This window comes from Polyodon spathula, chromosome 17, assembly GCF_017654505.1.
Source record: "Polyodon spathula isolate WHYD16114869_AA chromosome 17, ASM1765450v1, whole genome shotgun sequence".
Taxonomy (NCBI): Eukaryota; Metazoa; Chordata; class Actinopteri; order Acipenseriformes; family Polyodontidae; genus Polyodon; species Polyodon spathula.
Window position 1 is genome coordinate 4,249,857 of NC_054550.1, and position 15,000 is coordinate 4,264,856.

At 38.7% G+C, this 15,000-nt stretch overlaps 1 protein-coding gene across 1 annotated transcript in view; it reads right to left on the minus strand.

The window, feature by feature from the left end:
- Window positions 1-1,968: 1,968 nt before the first annotated feature.
- Window positions 1,969-15,000, minus strand: part of LOC121329599 (vesicular glutamate transporter 2-like) — a 17,730-nt gene continuing 4,698 nt past the window's right edge. The window contains exons 4-12 of the mRNA XM_041275263.1: window positions 11,100-11,214; window positions 8,760-8,847; window positions 8,260-8,346; window positions 7,682-7,824; window positions 5,726-5,875; window positions 4,461-4,593; window positions 3,908-4,018; window positions 2,806-2,933; window positions 1,969-2,421 (exon numbers count right to left, since the gene is read on the minus strand). Of these exons, the coding sequence (XP_041131197.1) occupies window positions 2,089-2,421; window positions 2,806-2,933; window positions 3,908-4,018; window positions 4,461-4,593; window positions 5,726-5,875; window positions 7,682-7,824; window positions 8,260-8,346; window positions 8,760-8,847; window positions 11,100-11,214 (1,288 nt within the window). The 3' untranslated portion in view covers window positions 1,969-2,088. The remainder of the gene's footprint in view (window positions 2,422-2,805; window positions 2,934-3,907; window positions 4,019-4,460; window positions 4,594-5,725; window positions 5,876-7,681; window positions 7,825-8,259; window positions 8,347-8,759; window positions 8,848-11,099; window positions 11,215-15,000) is intronic.

Sequence of the window (15,000 nt, forward strand, 5' to 3'; positions counted from 1 at the left end):
TCAAACCTGTATCTAGTTAACTGAACTGTTCAACAAATAAACCTTCATGTTCGCTGTGATCTCCAGACCTACCTGAGTCTTATTTTCAATAGTCTTTACTCAAAAGCTCTCAAAATTACATCAATCAAAGGTCTATTCAAAATTTATGGAGCAGAAGCATATCAGTGATCACCATGGCAAAAGAAGTGTGTTGTTATTTTGGGATACAAGTTTGTTTTGTTTTTTGCTTATTGTTTGGAGGTCTATTAGACATGTGCAAGAAGCTGAAGCTAGAATGTGGCAACCATACCGAATTGTGGAAACCATACTGAATTGCATTTAAGGCACATTCGAGAATGATCCCAAACCCTCATTATTGGGGTCTGTACAGTTGACTGCTTTGGGTTCCAGGATAAGATTGTGTGTCTTATGTTATAGCATCATATGTGAAAAAGGTCTGAGTTGAAACATTTTATTATACAGAAAGAAATCACACCAGTTGAACAGAACAATACACTTCCCATTCCAATGCATTGACTGAATTATATTCGATTGGAAACTGTGCCTAAGGGAAGGGCACATTGATATTATTGTTTAACACAATATGATATTGCAAGAGTTGCCCCATGGCAGCAATTCCCACAGAACCTGGCCACATCTTTTTTTTTTTAATTATAAAAGAACAAACAAAGCATTTTATTAACACTTTTGACAGCTACAAAGGTGACATAGTCCACACCTCTCCAATAAACACAGCAAAAAAAAAAAAAAAAAAACACACACACACTTTACATGACTTTGAGGCACAAAGCAAAGAAGCAACCTTTTTTTTTTTGTGAAACAGTTCTGAAAACAATCCTCACGCCGTCACAATGCAACTGCACGAGGGGGTAGGGGGATCTCCAACCACTAGCACTAATACATTCCAAAAAAATAAAAAAAATAAAACACCCATTCAAATAAGATTACTTAGAACATACAGAACACTAACAGAATGTTTGACTTGAGTCTTGGGAACCATCCATTCATAGCCCCGCAGTGTCATTTACCCAAAGGCTTGAATAGACTGCGGACTATTTTTTAATTATGATTATTATTATTTTAAACACAACCCTCGAAACATCATCATAAAGCTACGTTGTTACATATATTTCAGAAGATGGGGTGACACCAACCATTAACATGGGTTTATTGCTTGGTACACCAAAAGCTGCAAGTCTGTTAAATACAGTATGAAAACAGGTACTGAAGCTAAAGTGATATTTTCCGATGGTCCTCCTAGAATCCTACTCTTGATGTTACCTTTGGTTTGTTGTGCAACCTGGTGATAGTAAGTGCTTGGCTCACTAAATTATTGACCGATATGCCTTCAGTGGAAGTCAAAATGATGAACCTATATGTCAGTGTTGTTCGAGGCCTCCAAAGCTAAACGTGTGTGTAAACATAGCGTCTTTTACGAAAGTGTGCTTTATAAATCTGAGTAAAATCTTTTAATTCACATTGTTCGCCGTACTCCTCCCAACACTCTTGGGCAGGAGTACCCGTTCTGTTATCTACATTTTGATCACTGTAAACACACAAATATGAAGGACCTGTTTGGCAGACAAATCCCTGACACAGTTGTAGACCATGACGCTCCGTAGAAAACTAAATCGTGTTTTTTTGCCGTCTACGACATGTAAAACACAGCACAGAGGAAGGCCAAGACATTGCTAATAAGTGTATTAAATAATACATTTTAAAAAGGCTTTGTTTTTTTTCTTCGTTTGATACTAAAACGGTCAGTGGTATAACGGGATATTGGCTCATACAGTGAGGATGAGTTGCCAATTACAGTCTTTCTACCACGGGTAAGCCTAAATAGAGGTGATAATGTGTCACAATTTTATACAGATTGCACTTAAATTAATATATTCATTTATAAATTACAACCGCCGCTTTGATATGTGTTTACATATATATATATATATATATATATATATATATATATATATATATATATATTAAAATTTTTTTTTTTTTTTTTTACACCACTTTTTTTGTGCAAACAACCACAATGGAATTTCGTCACGAACACTACAAAAGAAAATCAGCTGTATCCTGTTTCTGTTATGAGTAGTCCTCCTCTTGCTTGTAACGGTGAGCATCTTGTCCTTCTTGCACATACTCCTCTTTCTTTTCCCAGCCGTCAGGCCACCCTCCATTAAGCTGAGTTGTAGCACCGTAGGTCCTGGCCATCCCCAGGTTGCTGTAGCCCTGAGTAATGTCCCCAGTCTCTTCCGCCAGCTCGTCCTCATTGATGAAGCCGCACTTCTCCTCGCTCGTTAGCTCGGGGTCTGCCCACGACTGCTTGTCTCCCGAAGCGAAGATCCCGTAGAAGATGACTCCCCCATAGTGGACCAGCGCAGCAATTAAGAAGACGTACTGCCACTCCTCTCGAGTCTGTGGACAAGAACACAAGTTTATTATCAAGCCATGGTTCACCCGACATCTCCCGGCAGAAACTTCACATGCATAAAATTAGCAAACCAACTCCTGGGTTTCAAGTGTACCGATAGAACAGAAGTTGTGTGACTTCTGTGGTGAACTTAGTGCTGGTCCTCTAGTCTAAAGTTCATCACTTCTCAAAAATAGCAACTTGATGAAGGTTGCAGGTGGCTTGCAGTTTGAATTGGCTCAATAACATTTTGTTTGATATTTAAACTGGAAGCATTTTAAATATCAGCTTTTATGAAGGTGATTGTCACAGTGTGCATGCATCCTATATCATTGTCTATTAGTCTAGTGAGCACCTTGCATTCTTCATTGGTAGAAACGGTATGGTACCTTGTGCTTCGTCATTGCCCCGACTATCAGTGGGCACACCATTCCTGACAGCGTTCCCACTCCATTCGAGATGCCCATCAGGATGCTGGCATATCGTGGAGCGATGTCCAAGTGGTTGACATTGAATCCTATGGAAGGAAAAGGAAAATAACCACTGGCACCATGCTTCTCTGGATACATGGATTTGGGATTACCTGTATGGTTCTGGTTTGAACAGAAGTAGTTCACACTTGGAAGAATCTTTATGGTTAGGGTCATTTTTAAACAGATAACCTTGAGGAAGCCTTGGCATGATAAGGTGCAATATAAATCAATACTAAATTGAGTAAAAGTGTGTGTTTGTTTATACTTGACAAGACTGAGGACCATGTTTTGATGCAATGTTTAATAAGAGTAGTAAAAGTGTATTTGTGAGTAACTAGTAAGAAACAACTACATCTACTGTCCTAATTTCTGAGCAGCGTCTTGCTGTTTTTTATATCTTTTCAATTATTATTTGTTCTACAAAAAAAAATGTTGTTGCCTTTGTGCTTGCTTGAAATAAAATACCCTGAAATCCTCCTCTGTGCTTTCTCAGAAAAGCAGCCAATGCTTCCCACGAAGACCCTTTTAACTCACTGGGTCTGTGGTACCTGAGTGGTGCTGCTTTAAATTATTAAAGATGTGAAGGCGGCCAACAATAGGCAGTGACTGTAATGGGGTTCTCTCAAGGGTGTGAAAATCGAACATGCACTGAAGCACATTACAATGCGGTACAAAGAATTCTCACTGGAGTACTCAGTTTATATATATATATATATATATATATAATATATATATATATATAATATATATATATCATATAATATCAAGTTGTAAAAGGGAATCACAAATTGTGTTTAAAACATACCGTTGTTACAGTGTGTTACAGTACGGACACCACCAAATTATTGAATGTTGACATGGAAGATTTTGTTAAAGTCCCCTTTCTTTTCATTGCCCCCTCACCAATGACCCATAGCCTTGTTGCAATGGCATTAACCTTCATTGCAATTAATGGCTCTGCAAACACTGGTATAAGCACAGCTGGTGATAAAGAAATTAGCAGGAAAGGGCTTCTTACCTGATATAGCAAACCCACTGAAGCCCACTGCAAGGACCAGGAATGAAATGGCAATGCCTTTACTGTGAGAGTATCCCACCACGAGAAGAAACGTTGCTTCCAATCCAAAACCTGCAGGCCATTAAAAACATTTTATTAGAACCGTGGAAAACATGGACTTTAGGATGAGCATGTTGGTGTTTCCCGTGGGATCATCTAGTCTGACAGGAAGGCGGTAACTAATCTGTACTTAACACTTTTATCTCTGCATCTTCCAAAGATTACACTGTGGCAATGGTGTTAACCTTTTTAAGGTAGAAGGGACATTTGTGTCCCACAAATAAAAATTATGCTAACTTTTTTTTATTTTTGCAATGAGATGGTGCACAAAACAGGGGTTTAAAATATACTGTTTCCTGCTAGTGACACTTGAGTCACTCGAATGTTTTTTAAGAAAAAAACATTTGAACAACAAGCGCTCAATTCCTTGTGTACCTGAAGGGGTTAATTGAGTGGCCTTGTAGCATTATTTGGTGAGGTGTGTTGCTGTATGTGACTGTGACATAGGCATTACCTCCGCAGTTCATGATCTTCCTTACGGTGGTGGTTGAAACGATGTTCTTGGTTCTGAGGTAGTCTGCAATCTGTCCTCCGATGGGCACAATAATTGTCATAACGAGATGTGGCAGAGCTGAGAGCATGCCAACCTTAAACAGTGAAACAAAAACAAGTGATCACACAGAAAAGATGAAAGTGGGGTTTCCATTGCTGGATAAAACTCAGCGGAGAGGAGCTTGGATTTCAACCGGGACGGACGACAGAAAGGGAAAATGTTTAACACAGCATTTCATCTTGCAGCAAGTGTCTGTCTTGTTCTAAAGCCTTACCCCCGCCCCCCCCCCCCCCCCCCCCCCCCCCACCCCCCCCCCCCCCCCCCCCCCCTTCCCCCCCCCCCATCAGTCTGTGCATGTCACAGGTAAAGAACGGATCCAAATAGATTTATAACATTCACCTCTGTGCTAATTCACATTCTCTCCAATGGGGTATTTTATGCATAACTGCAGAACACAGCAAATAGGCTGTGCATTAGCATTTAAGAGACACAAGTATGTAATTACAGAAAGTTCTGATACACATAAATCTTAAAAGATGCAAATCACAGCGGCAGAGCTGTAGCTCAGATGGCAGATTAAACACTTCCCTGTGGTGCTCTGTACTGACAGGTCACAACTAATGAATGCAAATGCAAACAGAACGAGAGCCCCAGACACAGCCTGGCTCAGCTGCTTCAATGGTCATGAGTGCAAACGGAAAATAAATTAAAGTGCAAATAAAAAGGGCATATCCTTCATTTACATCTCGGGATGCGTCACATGTGAATTGAATGTGTGCATCCTTTTATTCATTTTTCAGCCAATAAATGTACATGCCAATATATGATTTACACCACCACGTGTTGCAAACAGGTGACTACATGATTCAATATAATGAATATATATATATATATATATATATATATATATATATATATATATATATATAAATATATAAAACTGCTAACGTTTGTCACTGAATTTTAGTTTATTTTAGTATTTCTAAATGTTATGTTCAGGTAAGATTGTGTAATTACACTGAAACTGTTGGTACAGTGCTGTAACCCGAATTAGTTCAATAGCCTAACAATACAAAAATTATTGGAATACCAAATACATTGTAACATTGTCTGTCAAATCAACAAATAATGAGGGCACACTGCATTCATCTGTTCATTATATTGATCTCACTTCGTGATCCCTGCTTCCTTTAACTGCTGGCCAGCTTTGCTTTCCCAACACGTACCTTACTGATTTCGAACCCAAAGACCTCCTCGAAGTAGGCAGGCTGACTGATTAGCAGCAAGTAGAAAGTCCAGCTTCGACAGAAGTTTGCAACAATGATTGCATAGACAGGCATGGAAGTAAAGAACTTCCTCCACGGGGTCTTGTACTTCTGAAATGAAATGGGAATAATAATAAAATGTTACCTTGATCAAGGCATGGAGACACATCAATGCCAGTGTTGTGCCAGCCAGGAATCTCTAGCTTTCCTTTGTTTAATGGAAACAGTCAGTACAGTCCAGAAAGACAAACAGCAAGCAACATGACAGGCAGCAAGTGTGATGAGAAGTACAGCCTGGTACGTTGAGGAAGTGCAGGCTCTAGTTTCTCTGTGGGAAGACAGAAGTGTTCAGGAAGATCTGGAGTCGTGCGTCAGAATTGAGAAAGTTTATGTCCGAATTTCTAACGATTTGAGGCAAACAACACACTCAAAAACACAAAATTCTACCAAATTTCTCATCCTTATCCTTTATTATATTAATATAAAGAAATAAAAATGAAATACAAACATTCAAAACTTATTTACAAAAATACAGTCAAATAAAATCTAGCTTTACCATGCATACAACTACAGCTCTTGTTTAGTCTGCATAGCTTCTTTTTTTAAGCACCCAAACAAAAAACAACTAGAAAAAATACAAACTATCCTTAAAGGGGATATCTTTGGCAAATCATATTTTTAAAACCTTTTTTTTCGCCTTCAACAGAACTAATTTAACTTTATTAAGTTGATGTAATCAGTAAATTGTGTTGATTATAAATACATTCCTAAATATATTTACAAAATACAGCGACAGCTGTGCCATTGGTCTATTCATTTTTGAACACCATTTGTTTGCACATCTTTTGGCAAGCTGAATTAATTAATAACAATAATTAATAATAACTGTCTTTTGTTGCGTGTGATGTGAGTAGCACTGCTCAGCTCTGCAGTCCACAAACAACCCAGGCTCCCCTTAATCACACCGCAAGGGCTCGGTGTACAGTGGAAAAGAGGCATTATATACTGTAGCTGGTGCCTTCTTGTATGATCTGCTTATGCAGTTCACAGCTATTCAGAGTGCAATGTGTATATCTTGCAATTATCAAAGTGTTCAGATGCCATGAGGGGAAAGGGTTCCTTTGTGCTTGTAAATGACTTCTTGGATGGGGGGGATGCTTCAGCTCAATCTGTTTGGGAAATTGCAGTCTTGCACTGTGTCAATGCACCTAATGACATTTAAGATATTTGTGTAAATGAATCCCCTGCTGGTTTGCATTGTTGTGACAGAACTGACACAACCAGAACTCCATCAATCAACCAATTAACACCTGAAAAGCAGCAGCAGCAGCAGGATAGTTTTCCTTTTCTAAGCACACCGAGTTTAATGTGTGGCTGTTTCCACCCGTCCTACACCACACAGACGAAGCACCGCTATGGCACAGACAGATTGTCATCAATCCATCACTTACCAACAGCAAAGTATTTGATTATATGAAGGTGGAACAATTTCAAAAACCTTTAATGTTTTGGCTTGACAGATGTACTACGCCTCATAAAATATTGTTTTAGTGGGAAATTGGAATGAAGAAGCAAGTTATTTGGGAGGCAACCGATATTAAGAAAGCTGGTTGCCAGCTAGAAAAAAATAAGTCAAGCACAATAGTGCTCAGCTGAAGCTTAAAGAACAACTGAAATTATTCTGAACAGCTGACCCTGTCTCCTGCGGTATAATTGTCTCATGAGAATTTAGGAAAAGAGGAAACCAAAAAGTGACTGAAGAAGTGAAAGCAAGGATGTGATCAACTCCTTTCCAAACATTTTACTGCCACCTTCATTGGTTTCCATGCAGGAGAATGTACGAGATCAGATTGGCAGAAGGAATTCATGCTTTTTGTTTTTTATCACCGTCGTTTAGTGGTCACTTTTCAGACTTACATCTGCTGGTCCGAGGAGACCAGCACTCTCCCCGATGCTTTCTTCGATGTAGGTGCGCTCCTCGGCTGTGATGGTAGGGTGGACAGCCGGACTCTCATAGGACACCAGGATCCAGAACATGTACCACAATATCCCAAAACACCCTGTTAGCACAATCAGAGAAAGAGCATGGGGGCTGTAGCTACAAGCGGGGCTCAGGGTTACATTGTGAACACATGGCACAGCTGGCAAAGCAGAGAGGGTTCATCTGAGTTTAAGTTGGCAAAATTCTGGTAAGAATGTTTCCTCCATTTGATAAACCATGGGGGATATAGGAAATGGGTCTAGGGTGAGATGAGTCTGTAGTTTGCAAAAATGCCCATTTTGAGGATATTTGACCTAGACAGTAACATAAAAGATAATGTCATTTTAAAGCTTTCTAACAAAAAAGTAATTGATGGAGACAAATGGTCAAATTCCCCCCCCCCCCCCCCCCCCCCCCCCCTTTTTCACTTCAATTGGTATGACCCATAGTAGCTGTTTATTTTAGGTCTCTCTGTCAAACTTAACATAATAGAAACATTTGATGTTGAACATACCATAAACGTAGAAGACAGAAGACCACCCACTATATTGCACTAAGATCCCAGCTAAAGGCATGGCTATCACAGCTCCTGCATAGGAACCTGTCAAAAGAGAGAGATGGCATATTAAGGGGCCAACATACACATCGTGGACCACATACATTTACATACATTGCAGTCCAGGGATCTTTCAGATTCTAGAAATACTACAACTTATTTTGAATGGCAAACGTTTTCACCAGAAGTCTTTTTTTCAAGGTCATCAAAAAGACTTTGAGTCAAAACAATTGCCATTGAGAGTAAGTTTGTTTTAGTACAATATTTCTAAATTCAGCAAGATTTTTTTGCAGCTAGTGTAAAGATTCATCCTTATGGGAGAAAGTTCCATGTGATAGAGCTCAAACAAAGCATTGGTCAAGAAACCATAAACTCCCCCAGTTGCACTTTAAATTGGTCTAGTGTGAAATGGGGGTTCCTCCTGTATTCATATATTTAAATCAAATGGTTTTCTGTACCACAGAAGGAAGTTGTAGCTAGTCTGCTTCTCTCCAACGGTGGGGCCCATTTACTCCATATTCCATGGCAGGCTGGATAGGTCACTCCCTGTAAAGAGAATCGGTCACAACCCCACTAAAGCAAACCCAGTTCCTAGTCCTTGCTGTTAAATTGGAAGGCTTAGAAAGAAGCATGAAAATGACAAACGTGTCTTACATTGAAGAAATCAAGAAAAGAAAAGACTTCCTTCCAGTTCAAGGTTTCTTTTAGTGTTTCTGAATTCAGCACTCCTGAGAGGTTAAAAGTTATAGCTGAAAATGGGAAAAAAAGCAGCTTTACAATCCCTAAACACCTGTTCTGGAAGCCACACTGCAATGAATGATCATCCAGGTTCATTCAGGCATCAGAATGGAGATTATTGAATGAAACATGCTTATTACTGGATGAATGAGTGCACAAGAATTGAATCACAACATTGTATTGTACAGTACTAATTGGGATTAGTTTTCTGGTTATCAGTGTCGCCAGTAATTCCCCATTTTGAGCATTAGCTTCAAATGAAGTACAAATCTAGCGTTTTACTGCAAAAAGCTTGGCTCCTACATTTCTTTAGTGAGTGGTGGAGAGCAGTTTGCATTTACAGATATAAACTAACATACATGGATGTCTCCATATTTTGCTTTGCCATTCAAGAGAATGCTTTGCAGATTGGTTTTAATAGCATTCCACTGAAGCTCTGAGGCTGCTTGAGATTCAGTGTGACTCCCAGACAAGATTGAATTATAATGACATTGTTCCTGTAAATTAGGTTTTATTTAAGATTAATGGGTTCAATTACAGATTCGCAGCACATTTAAACAGATCAGTTAGTTATTAGGTAAGAAGAGATTTTTCTATTAAATTTGCATTATGTGTTAATTGCCAGACAATCAAACTATTGACAAATGTTAATTGCTAAGGTTTGTTTTGGAAACCTTTTTTTTTTTTTTTTCAAATTGACATGACTTCCTTGCTTGAGGGTCACTTAAGGAAAGTTTATAAAAATGAATCCTTTCTCATCTGTATCAAAACAGTCTCTAGCTTTTTAGGGAATGTTTGCAAGCACTCTTTAAAAAAATAGTCCATAACCATTTTCATCATGGATCTTCCTACATAATTGGGAATTGGAGTCGGTTTTATCAACTTAAATGGAGCTTTATGTCAGACATCCTTTTTTGTTAGTGGAAGGGGATTTGGAAATCAAACAAAAGGTAAGGTCCAAACTGAATGGAGTCATATCCCTGTTCTATCCCTCCGTGCTTACACAGTTAAATTTCACTAAATCACACATAACTCTACTGCACTGACGAATAGCACTCGACATTGCAACCCCAGGCTGACCTGCCTCCTTTGCACACAGCCTGCTTCTGCCCTGGGCTTGCCAAGGTGCAGGTAGAGGGTCAGTGGAAACATACCACACAGTGAGGGCCTGGGTCCGCTTGTGAGAGGCTTTTCAATCCAACTCTCCACTACTCTCCAACACAGTCCCTGATGGCTGATAACCTACAAAACCTGTGTGTTTCATCTACATGTTCCAATGGATGGAAAAATTATGATTTAATTATCCCCTGGGCATGTTTATTGAACAAAATGGCAGCTAAGCACCATCTTCACTTCGACATTTCCTAATTATTTATTTCTTTTTTTCTATACGTCGAAGCTTTTAAAGCAATTGCGTTTTAATTATAAATACGGGGGGGGGGGGGGGGGGGGGGGTTTTGTGTTTTTTGTAAAATTGCTCTTGTATTTTTAGTTACTGAGATTATACTGCGGTGTTGCTTCTGCATCATTTTTTCACCTGTTTATTTTGTATTCTTGCAAAAGTCAATTTTCTTGACTGCCGCCATGGTGCCTGTGTTAAAATTGCTTCACAGAGTAATTAAAAAGGATTCCAACTTTATCACATTTTACATCTAACAGGTGTCGGCAGAGATGGCAACCCAGTCCCTCACAACATTAATCTCTTGAAATTACAAAGCAGACAGCTATTTCCTGTAGCATTGATTTAATATCATATTATACAAGTGAGTTGTGTAAATTAGTGCTGCAAATGGCACCTTTCTCTTTTACATTTGATATTTGCCTGCCAAATATAAAGTGCGCTGCAGGAAATCTGGGATTAGGGTAGTAAATTGCATTGTAAAAGCTGCCTGGTCTTTGGGGAAACTGGAGGAGATGGCTGTGCATAAAGAAACCACAAGTAGAAAAAAAAAATGTTTTACTATTTCTGTTATCGTGGCTAAGATTCCTTGCACTTTGAAGTGGCTCAATATTGTAAATACATATCAATAATGAAAAAGTAGCGAGGCATCTCCACGTACCTCGACGAGCCCCTGTAATATCCTGACGAAGATCACTAACCCGTAGTGCACCCGAGCCGCCGAGGGGATGAGCATGTTCAGAATCGAGGTGAAGAAGATAGCGGCACCAAAAACCCTGGAAGAGGAAGGACATCGTTCAGTGTCTGCCGCCAGAACGGCCAGGGGAAACTCGCACAGCAGATCTGCCATTGCCCCGTGTTCTCATCTTGCATTGTATTATCCTTGATCTCAGTTTACCACTACTGTACAAATTCCTTATCACACTTTTTGCGGTGCTTGCATATCCTTTATTATGCGTTTATCATGGTGGTATGCAACCGTTACGCTGTTGCAACATTTCATTGTGTGAGTTCCGTTGAATATAACCTCTGAAATTTAAAGTAAATAAATGTAATTTAATAAATTGCATTGTATTTACTTATTTATTTATGTATTTATTATGCTAACAAGCTGGGCAATAGCCCTTGCTAATGAACACAATTCAATTCACTGTAGCTAGTACTGTGGTCGGTCAAGTCCTTGTGTGTGTGTGTGTGTGTGTGTGTGTGTGTGTGTGTGTGTGTGTGTGTGTGTGGTGTGTGTGTGTGTGTGTGTGTGTGTGTGTATATCGCAATGGTCACTAACTAATTTTGTAATAATAATAATAATAATAATAATAATAATAATAATAATAATAATAATAATAAATACAGAATAGATCTAAAATGCCTGCAAGTTGGAGACATATTGCGCAGTGATGGGAAAACAAATTCAATGTTTAGTTAATTGTATTTTGTATCATGAATAAACCATGTTATAAATTAAACATCACTGGCAGACTCAAACAGAGAAGCGGATCAGCCCCAGAGGTCTATGCGCTGGAGCCAGAGTAACACTTTCAAAACCTTTAGAACAGCTAAGGACTTCTATTCACACACATGCATATTTTCATCATTAACAACAACACAAATTATATTTTAGAAAATATGTTATCACCTCAACAAAACGAAAATTGGTTAATTTGACCCTAATTCCACTGTATTTGCAGTTGTATAATAATAATAATAATAATAATAATAATAATATAATAATAATAATAATATGTGCTGCCTCTATTGTATATTTCATAACATATAAAAGAACCTTCAACAACAGAACGCTTCTATGTTACTAAAGCAGAGCTGAGATATATTGGCTGAAAGAATAAAGCCGATTTGCGGTGTATGTATTTTTTCATTGTCTCTTCATTCACCTGCAGAATAAGCATTTTGCATTAAACAAATTAACATTGTTTTTTTATCTAGAACGTTTGTTGTATTTATTTTGAAATTTTAACACAATGACCAAGTCCATGGAGTAATTAAAATTGATGTTGATATTTTTTATATAAATGACATGAACGGCAAGTGCTTTCGATACTGGGAGCTGGAATGCACTCTTCAGGCGGCAAGACTCATTTTAGTCCCTGCACCAAAAAGAAAATCACCATGAAACATGGGCTGTAGTTTAATAGCGCTGTGAAGTCCAGGGCTTAATTTAGTTGTGCACAGCTGCGGCTCCTTTATTAAAAACCGACGCTAAACCCCACGGTGCATCATTAAACGTGAACACATTGCACTTGACGTCATTATTCACAAATAATACACACACACACACACATACACACACTATCATCATTTGACTTTTAAAATGCAGCATTTCAACATTTATTAGGCCTGTTTGGTCACAATGCTAAACAGACAAAATAAATTTAATAAAATATACATTTTCAGTATGTATGTATAGGTCTACCTACCACCCTTTCCTCGGATTATCATGATATAGAACCATTAATATTAATTCATAATCTTATGGTACAGCAACCGTGCGCTCCGGTACCTTTCAATCTGACATGTTACGCTTTTTTTTTTTTTCAAAGGCGTGAAAAACCCTGAAATTATACGCTTGAATTACATTTACTTTAATGCGGAAGAAACTTCATAGCGTTGCTTAAAACGTACCAATGCAACAAAACAACAATAGCAGTGTTAATGGTGACCGGAGTTGTAGCACGAAATAATTGCACACGCATTGATCGAACGGACAGTTGGGCAATAGTCCAATCAGATGATGACATATTTAAAATCTATTTATCATCGCGTCTATTTGAACATTGTACTGCTTTGAATTTACTTTGAGACTATATGACACATTTATTTTTAATAATAATAATAATAATAATAATAATAATAATAATAATAATAATGGACACTGACGTTGTTTTTGGTTTCTTTTTAATCACTCGATCACTCGATCCTTGACCATGACACGCTTGAGTGACTATGACTGAAGCACATGCACTTAATCACCTAATTAGCGAGACAGTTGATTGGACACTGGATATGGAGTGATTTCAGCTGCTGAATTGCAAGCTTGAATAAAAGCAATAAAGAAAATCACAGGAAAAAAAAAAGAACAATATGCCACGTCTGTCAAGAGAGCAGCGCCTTCGTGCAATCGGCATGTTGGAGGCTGGACTAGGGCAGCGTACTGTGGCTAGCCGTCTTGGGTGCTCACAGCCAGCAATTTCAAACCTAGTGAGACGGTATAACCAGACACACTCTTTCAATGACAGGCCACGAACTGGGAGACGTGTGGCTTCTAGAGCTCGGAGACCACTGAACAGGTAGATGCTTATCCACGTACTACAAGAGGAATGGGCCAGGATTCCACAAAACTGCATCCGACCAGATGTACTGCTTGTATTGCTTCCAACGGCGGCCGCACACGCTAATAGCCTGTGACTTTCACAGTATCCCCCTTCCCCCATAACTTCAGACAGTAGAATGTCAAGTATTAACTAGCACAATAAAAAAGTGCCTACACCTACTCTAAAACAGTTTGCCATTTTTTGATCACATTTAGGGAATTTTATCCAAATATATGCTAAGTGATACGTTTCTTTTGATGCTCAAATATAAGTGATACGTAGCTATCTCTGTCTCTCTCTCTCTCTCTCTCTCTCTCTCTCTCTCTCTCTCTCTCTATATATATATATATATATATATATATATATATATATATATATATATATATATATTATATCACGCTTATTGATATTTGTAATAAGTACTACCCCTCCCTTGTCGCTTTTGCGCATGGCCTAGTCCTGGGTGTGTGGCTTGCTTGGTATATTTCCACTTCTGTTGGGCTGTCCTTTTTGCCCCCCATGCCTCAAACGTGTGAGGCACTAGGACCCAGCGTCTTCGTTTCTGCTGCAGTAAATATGGATCTGACTACCTCTCTTGGGATCTAATTAACAGGTGTAAGAAAGCCCTTGGGGTTCTGTGGTATTGCCAAACCCCTCCGCTTTCTGTGAGCGGTCTCGCCTCCACCGGCACTCTACTGCCTGAGCCTGTTCCAGCTCTGTCAATAGATGTGGTTTTTGTGTGTGGCGCCGGCAATGCTGGTAAAATAATACCTTCATTGAATTTGCCGCAACAAAGGAAAGTTTCCTTATATATATATATATATATATATATATATATATATATATATATATATATATATATATATATTTCTACTTTTCGAGAATTGTCTAACAGTTGAAAGCGATAGAGTTAAGTAACAATTATTGAACCGCATTTTTTAAAAAAACATTTAAAAAAAAAGTATTTTATGGGAAGGGGGTGGGTCCCTGAAAATAAAATAAAACGTGATTTTGTGTATGCACAATTAATTATTATATATGACCTGCAAACAAACTGCAGGAAAAATACGAAATCCCTGTACACAAATGAAAAGGCAATGCCATCATCTTCAGCTATGCATGATTACAGTAGCTCTGCATGTTGTCACAAAGCCACACCGCACAATACATTCTCATCCAGGAATGTTCGAACTCTGGCGGAGATCGGAGCGCTGGGTCACCCTGGCGCGCACA